Genomic DNA, 14,586 nt, shown 5'->3' with positions numbered 1-14,586 from the left:
GGTCCCTTCCTCCGGCTTCCCCCCTCGGGCTTGGCAGCCGGTTCCTGCCCGCACGGGGCTCCCGTCGCCACGCTTCGGACGCGGGAGCCGCGTGACTGCATCCCGCTTACCTCTGCCGGCATATTAGCATGTGTAGTAATTAACATTACACGTTAGCATGTGTAGTAACGTATGTAAATGCTTCGTGTATCCTGCTCGCCAGGGCGCTTCCCGTCATCTTTCGGCAGTCTTGGCTAACCCGGGTGATAGGAGTGTGACCCCCCATCTACCAGAAGGGCTGGAAGGAGGACCCAAGGAACTACAGGATTGCTGCTCTGACCTCGATGCCGAGGGAGGTTGTAGAGCAAATCATCTTGAGTGCTACTATGCAGCACGTGCAAGACAACAAGGCCCTGTCAGCATGGATTTGTGAAGCAGGTCTTAGCAGATGAGGGAAAGGCTGTGGATTTTGCCTACCTGGACTTTAGTAAAGCTTTTTAACACCATTTCCCACAGCATTCTCCTGGATAAACTGGCTGCTCGTGGCTTGGACTGGTGTACACTTTGCCAGGTAAAATCTGGCTGGATAGCTGGACCAAGAGGATGGGAGTTAAATCCACTCACCCGTGGTGCTCCCCAGGGCTCAGTGCCTGGGTCAGTTCTGTTTGGTATCTTTATGAATTACCCGGATGAGGGGATCAAGTGCATCCTCAGTAAACTTGCAGGTGATGCCTAGTTAGGGGGAGTGTTGGTCTGTGAACATAGAAAAGTTCTACAGAGGGATCTGGACAGGCTGGATTGATGGGCTGAGGCCAAATGTATGAGGTTCAACAAGGCCAAGTGCCTGCAGCACAGGCTGCCCAGGGCTGGAGTCACCACCCTTGGAGGTGTTTAAAAGCCTTGTAGATGTGGTGCTGAGGGGCATGGTTGAGTGGTGGCCTTGGCAGGGCTGCATTAACAGTTGGACTTAATGATCTTAAAGGTCTTTTCTGACCAGAACAATTCTATGCTTCTTTAACAAACTTACTCCAAGTGTGTCTACTCAAACTATGCTTGTCATGTTTGCCAAACAGACACTTTTAAAACCTTCTAAAATAGATTATGAACTTGTAAAATAATATTTTATTTTTTGGAAAATGTACAGGTTTGACCAGCAGTTAAGATCTATGTATTATTATACAGTAACCCAGGCTACAGTTTTGATTGTGACAGACATATTCTGGAATAAAGATTTAGGTCTTAGAGTTGAAAGGGCAGTAAGAGAAAGAAAGGAAACAACAGCTTTATTTTTCTTGTGGGTTTTGTTTGTTTGTTTAAAGTGAAAAGAATCCTGTTTATGACCAAAGTGGTACTGAGAAAAAAAAAGTTGAATGACAGATTTTTCCAAGTGGCACAAACACAGAGGAACAGCCTATTTTAATGTAATATAAAATACTGCAGTCCCATTTTTCCCCACTTCTGGATTAACGATCAAATGCTCTGTCAAAGCTTCGTTTCTGTCCTCTGCCTCTGAATCTGTTTCTGCCGGAGCTTCCACGCCGCCCATTCCTGGAGCCTGAGAAGCTTCGGCCTCCTCCTCCTCCTCCACCTCCTCCTCCTGCCCTCTGTGATTCTACTAAATCAGGCAGTTCAGTTGCCACACACAAACGCCACTGTTTTGAGTCTTCCCATCTTGCCTATTAAAATAGAGCCAGGCATAGCAAGTTAAATTCTCAGAATCCACATACAGGGTATTTAATAACTCCCAAATTTCCTCCACTCTGAAAAGGCAGAATTGTGAGCTAACAGAAGGGATTTGAGTTTCTAACTCAAGTGGTCCATGCTGGCTTCAAAATTTTAAGTGTAAGAGCTACAGCTGCCTGAGTGCACCTCCAGAAGGGAAACCCACCTTAGTGCTTTACAGAGCAGCCTCACCTGTAAACTTTTCCCCTACTTTGCATTCATTTAGAATATTCTTATTAATACTATTATTATTATTATTATTGATCACAAATCCACACCCTCCCCTCAGTTCCTCTCTACTCTCCAGATGCTGTTTCAGGATTCATCCTAAATCATCATTTAGGAAGAATGCCAGGGCATAAGGGTATGGAGAGGCACCAGCTGAGAAATACTTGGAAGTCTCTGGAATTTTGGCATGGGAATACTAATTCTGTCATGCAAAAAAATCTGGAATTCACGTCTCTGTGGAGAGAATTCTGGGTTAACAGAATGAGGGGCAGGGAATAGAAAAAAAGAGGATTCTGTGGTGTAATGAAACTCTCTGCCTACAAAGATTAATCCAGCAGCAGTAACAAGGGGTGGATTGTTCCTATCACCCCTCAGCACAAAAGTCTCAAGCTACAGATTTTTGGAGGCAAGGGGGCTTAAAGTTTCTCAGCAAATCCTTGAGATGAAGCAATAATATATTAAAACAAACAAACAAACAAACAAAAAAACCTATGTGTAGGAATCACTCTCACTTGATAATAATATTCCTTCGATTGGGACAAGCAATTCTGCAAGCGTTTAGGGTTAAGGGCACCACACTGATAACAGCCTACACCTTGAAAAAGTAGTCTGAATTTGACAGCTCACTTCCCGTAAATGTAATCTCTAAAAATGGTCCTCCTTATGATTCTAATTTCCAACATGATATGTCATTTTGTAATGTGAGATAACTAGAATGATAACACACACCACAAGATGAAACACAGTCTATTGTGATTGATCAGATGCAACATAACGCATCACAGGGCAATGCATTTCACTTGAAATTTTAACCCAAGCTATGTATATGGAAAACTGCAATAAAAGAGAAAACCTATATCTCATCTAGTAGAATTGCTGAAGATTTGAGGGCTATATTTATCCTATTGTCTTGTTAGCAGAACCTGCTGATGTGACACACACCCATCTACCCATACGTCCAAAGAGGAAGTGATGTTGCTTTTCCCTATCTAAAAGGGAAATTACAAATTATTTTTATCTAGGTGCCTTTTCCACAAAGTCTTTCTTACATGTGTATCCTTGCTGGATGACACTCAAGCTGCCTTCCCCCTCAGTTCACTCTAATTCATCAATATTTATCCTGACAAAGTTTTGCCTGGAATTCCAAAGTCAGTTATAGTGCTGTGATTGTCACTGGATGAAGCAGGAAAAGATATTGCAGTTATACAGATGCATATAGAACGAGCATATTCTCACTTCTGTTCTGTATCCAGAATTTTAAACTAACACTTTTGTTACACCTAATGCTATTAGTGTTAATGAAAAAAATGCCAAAATGTCAAAACATTTTCTGCAAACTTATTAATACCAGTGCTACAGGATGAGCAGTAATGTCTTCAAACTTAAAGACTGTAGATTTAGATTATATATTAGGAAGAAATTCTTCACCATGAGGGGCATGAGGCACTGAAACAAGTTGCCCAGAAAAGTTGTGAATGCCCCATCCCTGAAGTGTTCAAGGCCAGGCTGGACAGGACTTTGATCAACCTGGTCTACTGGGAGGTGTCCCTGCCCATGCAGGGAGGTTGGAACTATATGATATTTAAGATCCCTTCCAACCTAACTACTCTGATTTAATAATAATAATATGTCTAGGAGTGGGGATTAAGAACTTTACTCCATATTTTGTATTGGGCTTCTGACAACTTTGCCTTTCTATTTACATAAATCAGTAAAAAAACTCCCCTTTGAGCTGTTTTTGAAGACCTGCTAAGATTTTGCTAAGAACAGGCCTTTTAATTCTCATCAATTTCTCCTCTCTTTTCCAAAGAAAGGACCATGCTTTTACTTCTCTAGAACAGAGAATAGAGAAAGCAGCCTTCAAGACTTATTTTTTTTTTTTCCTTTTTTTTTTTTACATAGGGTCTAAACACTCCATGCAGATTTTGGGAGGTTTTCCCCCAAAATATATACATAGGACCTTTTCCAAGGGCTATTGAAAGGCCTTTAAAAGCTTCTTATTTTAATGATTTTACAGTGGAACCTAAAGAAAAGCAGTGCTGTAAGAAGAGCAAATATATGATTTGACTGAATAGAGAATTTCTAAAATAAAGAAAATACAGGAAAAAATAGAGATAGGTAAAGTGTTCTGGAGTAGAAGAACCAGAACAAGTTTCAATGTGGACTAAACTTGGAAGAATCTTTGAGTCAAAGAGAAGGCTAGACTGAGAAAACTGAGAACTGAAAGGATTGGAAAAGATAATATTATAACTCATGATTTCTTATCCATAGGTAAATCTGTAATGTTTAGAATAACCTCTTTTTGAAGACATACATAATAAAAACAAATGTGGTGGTAGAGAAACAGTTTTGAATTCCTGCAGATTTGCTGAGCTGTGAATTCAGAAAAGGTAAACCTCTGAAAGAGGGAATTTAAAAGCATTTTAAAATGCAACATTTAGATAAAACAAATAAACAAATAAATAAGTGGTTATAATAGAAAAATAAAAATAAAACAAAATATGGGATAATCTGAAATATTCTCTTCCATTTTTTTAAATTTGAACAACAGAAGCTGTTACCTGTCCTACCTTACTCCTAAACACTGAAACCCAGAAAGAAAAAACAAGGGACAAAAAAACCAAACCATTTTACACTCCTACAAAATTACACATATTTATATTTCAAAGAATCATTGCATTCTAATTATTCACAGTACTGCTATGACTTTTCACTCTACTTTGAATTTCTTCCCCTTAATAGCAAGTCTCCTTGCTTTCTCTTTTAATGTAGCAATACTACAGAATCTAAAAGAAGAAAGGTAAAGAAAGAGAGAAAGAAGGATAGACTGAGAGTGAAAAGCCTGACAACTGTGTAACAAACAAGAACATAGTAGAAAAAAAATGTATTGTACTGAAGCTGAAAATTCTTTTTGAAAAATGTCAGAAGACCAGGTAGATTATTAAGCAATACAGTAAGATAATTATTTGTTTGCCTTGTTTGTACAATATTAACTACCTAATTTGTAAGGCATGGTGATAGAATTTAAATGCTAATAAAATCTTAACTGAGCTGATGTAATCACAACAAAACAGATTTTATATGAGTACATATCCTGTGTGGAAGGAACAAAATACCCAGCAGGACCAGAACCCTGGACTTCCACAGGGCAAACTTTGGTCTCCTCAATCATCTATTAAGGGAAATCCCATGGGACAGGGTGCTAGAAAATAAAGGAGCTCAAGATAGCTGGTCAACATTCAAGGACCACTTCTTGCAAGCACAGGATCAGAGTGTCCCAATGGTTAGGAAATCTAGTAAGGGTGCTAGGAGACCTGCATGGTTAAAGAAGGAACTACTGGGCAAACTTAAGTGGAAAAGGAAAATCTACAGATCATGGAAGGAGGGGCTGGTCACGTGGGAGGAATATAGGACTGTTGTCAGAGGATGTAGGGAGGCAATTAGGAAAGCTAAGGCCTCCTTGGAACTTAACCTTGCAAGTCAGGTTAAGGATAATAGAAAGGGCTTTTTCAAATACATAGCTAGCAAAACTAGCAGTAGAGGCAATATTGGCCCATTGAGGAATGAGGTGGGAGCCCTGGTGACAGAGGATATAAAGAAGGCAGAGGTGCTGAATGCCTTCTTTGCCTCTGTCTTCACTCCTGCAGGGTCTCCCTATGAGCCCCAGATTCATATAGCCCCAGAAGAAGTCAAGATAGAGGAAGAGTTTGACATGGTAGATGAGGATTGGGTTAGGGATCAGTTGAGTAATCTGGACATCCATAAATCAATGGGTCCAGATGGAATGCACCCAAGGGTGCTGAGGGAGCTGGCGGAGGTCATTGCTAGGCCACTCTCCATCATCTTCAGTAAGTCATGGGCAACAGGTGAGGTGCCTGAGGACTGGAGGATAGCAAATGTCACTCCAGTCTACAAGAAGGGCAAGAAGGAGGACCCGGGTAACTATAGACCGGTCAGCCTCACCTCCATCCCTGGAAAGGTGATGGAACAACTTGTTCTTGTGACTATCTCCAGGCACATCAAGGACATGGGGGTCATCAAGAGCAGTCAGCATGGTTTTATCAAGGGTAAATCATGTTTGACTAACCTCATAGCCTTCTATGAGGAAATTACTAGGTGGATAGATGATGGTAGAGCGGTAGATGTGGTTTATCTTGATTTCAGTAAAGCATTTGACACCGTCTCCCACAGCATCCTTGTAGAAAAGTTGATCAGGTATGGGTTTGGTGATCAGGAAGTGAGGTGGATTAGGAACTGGTTGAAAGGAAGGAGTCAGAGAGTTGTAGTCAATGGGGCAGAATCTGGTTGGAGGTGTGTGACTAGTGGAGTCCCACAGGGGTCGGTACTGGGACCGGTGTTGTTCAACATCTTCATCAACGACCTGGATGAGGGTATAGAATGTACCCTCAGCAAGTTTGCTGATGACACTAAGCTGGGAGGAGTGGCTGACACACCAGAAGGCTGTGCTGCCATTCAGAGAGACTTAGATAGGTTGGAGAGTTGGGCGGGGAGAAACATGATGAAATTCAACAAGGGGAAGTGCAGAGTTTTACATTTGGGGAAGAACAACACCATGTCCCAGTACAGGTTGGGGGCTGAACTGCTGGAGAGTAGTGTAGGTGAAAGAGACCTGGGGGTCCTGGTAGACAGGAGGATGACCATGAGCCAGCAATGTGCCCTTGTGGCCAAGAAGGCCAATGGCATCCTGGGGTGTATTAGAAAGGGTGTGGTTAGTAGGTCAAGAGAGGTTCTCCTCCCCCTCTATTCTGCATTGGTGAGGCCACATCTGGAGTATTGTGTCCAGTTCTGGGCCCCTCAGTTCAAGAAGGACAGGGAACTGCTCGAAAGAGTCCAGCGCAGAGCTACGAAGATGATTAAGGGAGTGGAACATCTCCCTTATGAGGAAAGGCTGAGGGAGCTGGGTCTCTTTAGCTTGGAGAAAAGGAGACTGAGGGGTGACCTCATCAATGTTTACAAATATGCAAGGGGTGAGTGTCAGGGAGATGGAGTTAGGCTTTTCTCAGTGATGACCAGTGATAGGACAAGGGGTAATGGGTGTAAATTAGAGCATAGGAGGTTCAAGGTGAATATCCAAAAAACGTTTTTTACTGTGAGAGTGACAGAGCCCTGGGACAGGCTGCCCAGGGAGGGTGTGGAGTCTCCTTCACTGGAGACATTCAAAACCCACCTGGATGTGTTCCTGTGTGATGTGCTCTGGGTGACCCTGCTCTGGCAGGGGGGATTGGACTAGAAGATCTTTCGAGGTCCCTTCCAACCCCTAGGATTCTATGATAATACTAACACAATGCTAGGGTCAGCACAGAATTCAAGAAACTCCTTTTCAGACAGCTTTGGATTAAGGCATATATTCAGTTAGGCAGTATTAATATTCTAAAACAGAAACATCTAAGTAATTTTATTCTCTTACCTGCCAAGTTCAGAATTCTGTATTGCCTATGCATGATTTGATATCACTAACACCCCCAGTAATGCAGGTTCAGCTGTTAGCAAGGTCATCTAGGAGTGTGGGGAAAAACACTCCTGAACACAGCTGTGGCAGATGAAAAAGCTTCTCCTTCCCCATGGATGGTGCTGCTGTACTGCTTCCTTGACATAACCCATCTCCTCAATGAAAACAGTTATGAGGAAAAGCAGATGCTGTGGCATCATCACCAAGACCCAGCATCAGCATCACTACACATCATGGACATTGCACCACCACCTCCAGGAGTTCTTTTTCCTCAGTGCCAGAGTGTGCTGCAGCACAAACCTCAGGAATACACCAAAGCTCATTCACTAGAGATGGCAGACTGAATTCTGTTTATACATCTTCAAACTCTTCATAACAGCTAATAAACACCTTAATGACAACACAGATAGAGCCTCTGGTATCTTCAGCTCTAAACCCTAAATGCCCCCCTTTGACAACACTAACTGATGTCAACATCACAGTCCAGTAACTGCTAGTCCAGTGTTATGACCTGTTATCCTAGTAGTTCTACAAGTCTACCATCATTTTTTAATCCAAGACAGTCCTCTCTACAGAAAAAATAATTCACAGCAGTTTCACCTTACATCAGTGAGAACTCCTATGAAAAAAAAATCCTTTGTAGCCCAGTATCTGTTAGGGCAGCCTAGTCTCAAGATTATGATGCTGCCAACTTGCAACCAGTTTGTTGATTGTTTGTTTGTTTTTTTTTAAAAAAGATTCTTTTTGGCAGTTTAAAACTATCTGACTACCTGCCAGCATCTGCCTTATCCACACTGAAAGCCTCCCTTTCAAACTTTTTCAGCACAGGTCTGGTATCAGCATTGGGTTGATCCATCTCTTGACAGGTTTTGTTCCTTAATACAGGTGATAAAGTACCTGTTTGATTGAAGCATTCATAGCCAGCTCATTAGCCTCCTTCTTGGTCTCACAAAAGACAATGGTCCTCCCGTGGCTGCCACTGTAGACCTGGATGACATCTCCAATAACCGCAGCTCTCTGAGACCAGTGACACTCTATTGCCAAATGCTATGGAAAAGAATTCCAGTGTTTAGATTACCTAAAAGATTATTATTGAAATACATGTGAAACTGTAAAATCCAGAAATAGTGAAGAGTTACACAGTTCCCTGACGGGCAAAATATGTGTTTGTGGAACAGGCAAAATCCATAATGCTCTTAAACCCACCACATTAAGAAAAGTAATTACAGTAAGAGGAAAAAAAAAAAAAGTACAGTCTACAATTCACTTATTTTGAACAAAACAAAAAAGCAAACCCAGGAGATGTTATACCATTTCTCTGGAAGACAGTAAGAGGTGCAAGATTTTATCACAGTTCTATCAACTAAAGTTTTATGGCAAATAAAGCCAAGAAAACAGTGCGTTAAAAGCTTTTTTTCAAGCAGAAGATAAAGGCTGTTTCAATTCTATTGATACAATTATGATGTATCCCATTGATCTGTCAAAGTAACTGCTAAACAGTACTTGAACTGAAACAATGTCTTTATTTTATCAAGTACAGAAAATCAATGCAGGCTTCAGGTATTGCATTCCTTGCTATGGTGGTTGCTGCATAGCAAGCAAAGGCCTAGTGAGGTGAGATAGTGCTGGAAGTTAAAAAAATCCTCCTGTACACAGAACTGTAGCCTAAAGGAAAAGGGAAGAGGCCTGAAAACACATTAGGTTACTCACTTCTACTGTTGTAGCAGCCTTTTGAGTTTTTTTCCCAATAAGATCAATCTGTTCATATCTAGACTTCATGTATTTCTTGGCCACATCATACACCCAATGTGGACAAGTTGCAGAAAAGAGAAGAGTCTGGGGATTGTCTTCAGAATCTTAAAACACAGAACAATGTTTCACTAACTTCACATGTCTCATCTTACAGAGGTATACAAGTTGATCATACATGCTATTAGAAATATGTCAAATATCAGTATATAAAATAGAGGAGGCAATTCCACTTTTTAAATGTTTTAAAATGCATTACCAACGTTTGGAGAAAAAATACTCTAGAAAGCGTAAGTATTTTCTACTACTTGCTTAAAAACTGAGATTACCCTTCTTGTACGCAACACGTAAAATGTCTTCCACTTGCTCAGCAAATCCCATGTCCAGCATCTGGTCAACTTCATCAAGTACAACATGTTTCACCTTGGTAAGGTCCAGTTTGCCATTCTGAAGGTGGTCTTTGATTCGACCAGGCGTCCCAACCAAAATGTCAATGCCATTTCTCATGAGATCAACTGATCAATGGGAAAGAGCAGAAAAGGAGTTAGCAGTGAACTAGGGAACACTCTCTACATCAGAAACACATCGTGGCAAAGTCATAATGAAACAGCTTCTTAAACCATTCCTAAGTACTCTCCTTATAAATGTGAGAATAAATGATGAATAGGAGGAGGGAAAAGAAACCAAACAACAAACAACACTGCTGAGGTAGAAGTTCTACTGCTCTTCCTGAAGGAAAAAAGATAAACCATCTCCCTTCCCTCTCCCTATGATTAAAATAGTGACAAACAAAGAGCTTCTTTTAACACACTTTGTGAATAGTTAGCTCTTCTCAAATTGTCTACTTTAATTGAAAACTTTAAAAAAACTATTAATTTGACTATCCAAATTACTGGAATCATCTCCTTCCTGAAGTTTTGCAGGAAAAAGAATTAATCCCTAATATTACCTCAGGATATTGCAGTGAAAGAGATTATTCCTGCTCTCATTTGCCTTTTTTACAACCATCAATAAATTATGCTGTCACAATAAAGAAATAATTCTCCACTTTACAAATCCTCTATATATCTTCTATCACACAAAAAAAAACTGGCACCCACTCAGGGCTCTAAGACGAAACATTTTTAAGAGAAAATATAATAAGTTTACAAGAACCTAAACCCAAATACTCTGCATACACACAGTATAATCTCTTCCACTTTGTCCTAGTTTGAGTACATGAGTAGACAACAAACACCAAGAATGTAAATGAGAGCTACAGTTATTTCTCATCATGAGAAGACATATTCTGAGCTGCTGAACTCCCCATGAGTAACTCTCTAGTTCTTGAGTAAAAAGTTAGGAAGGACCCAACTGCACTTCTCAAGTACGTCAATCTACATTTCATGCCAAGTGCCACTTACTTTGTCCATTATATGGAGTTCCTCCATAAAAACAAGCTACTGTGAGCTTTCTTGTGATGTCTTTGAAATCTTTGGCAACCTGGTTTGCCAGCTCTCTTGTTGGGCAAAGAACTAGCACCTAGATAGAAGACAAAAACATGTTATCTCAATGTGGCTTCTGCCAAGAAACCACTAGAATTCTAGTTGTTAGTTTAGGTCTGACCGTTTACATAATTGAGAAAATATATATCTGGTTTAAATAGTTATCTGGCATATAATAGAGAAACACACTGCTTAAGGCTCTCCTAACATCATTAACGTCCTTCAGCACATACCCGTTTAGGATGGGCTAACCTCTTTTTAAATGAGATGGACAGCAGGCATTAACAAAAACACCAGCCTGACAAGCTGGTCTTCACCATGGTCCTTGAGCCTGTCCTGATATCCCTGCAGAAGCAGCCAAGGAACCACCCTCTTTTCCAATACACAGGCTTCACTGTGGGCAATGGACAAGCTTCTAGTCAGGAGTTTTAACTAATTTAGTTTAATCTGCGATTGCAGTACTGCTCTCAAACCTGGCACCAGTGGCTTTGACATAAGGAGCCTTAAAATCCTTATCCCATTACTTCTTTCAACATCGAAACACGTTACAGAAAAGAAAGCAGCGGCACACTATGGTAGAGCAGGACCTGAAGTCTTTTTAAGACTTATGCCTCCCTCAAAGAAAGCTTTCCCTTCTCCTCAAGACTGTGCGAAATCCGGAGCCAGTATTCCCAGCTGGACAACCAACTGAATGGGCAGCTGCAAAGAAAACTCCTAGTACTGGTTTTGAAATGAGTTTCACGTGATCTATGAGATGGGTGACAAGATTAAACAGATTAAAAATAAAATTCCACTAGTAATAGGGATTCAATAAGCTTTGGCCTATCCAGTTTTGGAGGACATCACAAGAATTTGGGGAGAAAATAGAGATGTTATTCATTCCCTAGCAAAACTCAGACTGCTCACAATGAATCTGCATCCTCTTCAATAGCTGGTGGTGGTCCCAGTGAAAACTAAGTCTATTTTTTAAACAACCCAGTATTGACTTGTTTAAACAAACATGTTTTAGACAGCTCTGACCAGTCAGAAAAAGTCACTAACCTGTTACTAATTTGGGAGAAAAAAAAAAGCATCCAATAACCATTTTACTCTCGACCAGAGGGTATGAGGCAGCAGAGGATGCAGGCAAAGCCCAACAGACACAGCTTTCAAATAGTCTTTAATGTGGGTTGGCTTGTCCCTGCACAAACCTGAAGAACTTCTCCAGCAGGTTAAAACTCAATCACTCAGACATAAGGCAAAGCAAAATCATCTTAACTGAGCACTGTTACCTTTGGTGAGCGGCCTCTTTTTCTTTCCTGTGAGTCTCCCTGAAGCTTTTCAATTAAGGGAATAGCAAAAGAGAATGTTTTCCCTGTTCCAGTTCGTGCTTGAGCGATCACATCCTTGCCAGAATACACGGGGTCGAAGGTCTTCACTTGCACAGGGAACAGGTAGGTCACCCCTCGAGCTGTGACAATGCCAACAGACCTCCTTAATACCATCATTTTGCCAGTGTTCCTGCATAATCTTCATAGGAAGAGTATATGTATCCCAAGCAGATCCTCCCTCAACTCTAAAGCTAAAGTCAGGACTTTATCATCACCTCCACTGATTTATTTCATCACAGAGGTCATCTGCACAGACTGCCCATTTTACTCTCCCACTTCCTACCACCAGACATGGTGCCAGCTGGGACAGATTAAGTGACTAGCCATTAATTAAAGCCTTTATATCCTGAGGCTCTCTTTATGTAATACACCCCATCTACCTATAAAGATAAAACTCCATACCACTTTATTCTTAATTCATACCAAGTCATGCACAACCTAATGTCCAAAACCCTGAAGATAACTGGCTTCCCTTTATTCACACTGAAATAACTGCTAACTGAAAAATTCTCACACAGATTCAAGTTATTATTTTGGGCTTATGTCATTTAAAAGTTACTGCAAAGGCTAAGCTGGGCAATACTGCAAACAAAGTAAGTCCATGTTCAAATATGTATTTAAGAGCAGGCAATCAACACATCTTCTTTGTAGCACCTGTGCTTGCAAACACACAAGCAGAGCACATCTCAAAGCTCATCCATTATGTCTAGCATAAAAACACATGACAGAGGTCATTTACTTTCTGTGGCCACATCACACGAAAAACTTTACCTTGAAGAAGCTGCACAGTCCCTTTGGAAATAGAAAAATTGGAGAAAGCCCCCTCTTTCTGTTCTTCAGTCATCTCCTGTTAGGAAAACAATCAATCAGGTAATACTGCAGGTGAATATCACACGACCATCAGAAACCCCAAGGCAACGGCACAGGCTCTGGTGTCACTGTTCAGTGACAATATCTCTGCTGCAGCTCAAGAACCTTCTTTGTTTTACCTACTACCATATTTCCAAGTTGGACAAAAGTGAACTGTAATTTAAATTAAGGCTGTTCCTATCCAACATCATAACCCTCTAAATGCACAACACCCAAATGAAAACTCTGAATTAAATATTAACATTCAATTTTAAATAACTACCACTGCCTAACAGATAGATGATGCTGTAATGTGCAAGGATCAGACTTGATACCTAGCCTGTCTCCTACTTTTCCATTAATACAGCACTGATTTACAGATACAGAAATTGACCCCCAAAAGAACAATACTATGAGGTAGGGCATCAGATGCAGCTACTGAGTAATGCATCACTGCCACTTACATTTTAACAGCACAATGATTAAAATGCAAAATGTGAGGAAAGACTCTGGAAGCCCTGGATGCTGTGTGAGGCATCAGTTGGAAGTAAGAAATAAAACTAAGCAACAGCAAGAGGTGCAGGTATAAGGCTGTTCAAAACAATTCCTAGGTACAGCAAGGTATGTTTCTCTTCAAATAAATTAAAATGGTTCATGTCAAGTAATTTTAAAGGAAGAGAAATCAAATAGTCAAATAACAACATTCCTACTGAGAAGCACAAGAAGACTGACAAAACTATTACAGCATAATATTTTGTTTCAGTAAGAACCAACTTATCACATTAACAACTACTATTTGATAAGATGATACATAAAGACATATTAGTGCATAACTCCTTGTTTTCCACTAGCTAAAACACAATTATTATGATTATCTCACTAGCAAGTAGTCATAATACCAAAAAGAAGTCAATTAAACTATGTTTGTAGCAATTAGCATTATGCCTAATGATGCTGAATCATATTAAAGCACCATCTCCCTGAAGCTTGTCGACCTGCCAGCAGCAACCACAGCACCAGCCTGCTGAAGTGAGGAAACCATGGTGCACTGATACAAAACTTCAGGACTTCTCATAATTTAAAGGTTTTGCTAGTCATCAACCAAAGGAACAGGTCAGAAATTCTGGAAATGTACAGCAGTCTTTCCACCGATTAGAAGAGAAGGAAAGGAAGGCATAACCTGCTCTATATTAACCCTTGAAAGCCAAACCCACCGCTGGAACGAAATCAACGCTTGGCGTTACCTGCTCCTGCTCACTGTCGCCATCCCCACTCGATGTCTCACTGGAATTCCCGTGCCGCTTTTTGTGGGCAGATTTAGCGTTTAAGGAAGATAACCTCGTGTTCTCCGGGCTCTCCTCTCTGGTACACCCGTTTTGTTTAACTCCACTCCTGGATTTCTTGACTTTGGGGGGGTCGAGCTCCTCCTCCGACTGCTCACTCTCCTCCGTCTGAGCCTTCCTCCTCCGGGATTTCTCGTGCCGTTTCGATTTCTTCTCTTTTTTCTCCTTCTGGGAAAAACACGGAGCGACGCAGCGGCACATGAAAACACACGCAGATGTGGCGGAGCAGCTAAAGTTAAAGCCGGTGACCCAGATACGACGGCGAGGCCGGTGCAGCCCCAGCCCCCTCCCGGCCGGGAGGCGTCTTCCCGGCCACGAGACACCCGGGCCTTCATTTTCGGGACTCTTCCCCTCCCAAGGCGCAGACCGAAGAGCTGCCCAGCCCCACGGCC

General features: G+C 41.3%; 2 protein-coding genes across 2 annotated transcripts in view; both read right to left on the bottom strand.

The window, feature by feature from the left end:
- The window catches only part of LOC104386301 (nucleolar RNA helicase 2-like), a 12,972-nt gene extending 12,850 nt beyond the window's left edge, over window positions 1–122 (bottom strand). The window contains exon 1 of the mRNA XM_009994885.1: window positions 111–122. Coding sequence (XP_009993187.1) covers window positions 111–122 — 12 coding nt within the window. The remainder of the gene's footprint in view (window positions 1–110) is intronic.
- A 1,320-nt stretch (window positions 123–1,442) lies between these two features.
- Window positions 1,443–14,586, bottom strand: part of LOC104386300 (nucleolar RNA helicase 2-like) — a 13,902-nt gene continuing 758 nt past the window's right edge. Inside the window, exons 2-9 of the mRNA XM_009994884.1 lie at window positions 14,096–14,362; window positions 12,774–12,849; window positions 11,904–12,082; window positions 10,552–10,669; window positions 9,478–9,663; window positions 9,110–9,255; window positions 8,297–8,446; window positions 1,443–1,655 (exon numbers count right to left, since the gene is read on the bottom strand). Of these exons, the coding sequence (XP_009993186.1) occupies window positions 1,443–1,655; window positions 8,297–8,446; window positions 9,110–9,255; window positions 9,478–9,663; window positions 10,552–10,669; window positions 11,904–12,082; window positions 12,774–12,849; window positions 14,096–14,362 (1,335 nt within the window). The remainder of the gene's footprint in view (window positions 1,656–8,296; window positions 8,447–9,109; window positions 9,256–9,477; window positions 9,664–10,551; window positions 10,670–11,903; window positions 12,083–12,773; window positions 12,850–14,095; window positions 14,363–14,586) is intronic.

This window comes from Chaetura pelagica, unplaced genomic scaffold (assembly GCF_000747805.2).
Source record: "Chaetura pelagica isolate M959 unplaced genomic scaffold, ChaPel_1.0 scaffold112, whole genome shotgun sequence".
Classification (NCBI taxonomy): domain Eukaryota; kingdom Metazoa; phylum Chordata; class Aves; order Apodiformes; family Apodidae; genus Chaetura; species Chaetura pelagica.
The sequence above is the reverse complement of the archived record's forward strand: the minus strand, read 5'-3'. Positions and strand labels throughout refer to the sequence as shown.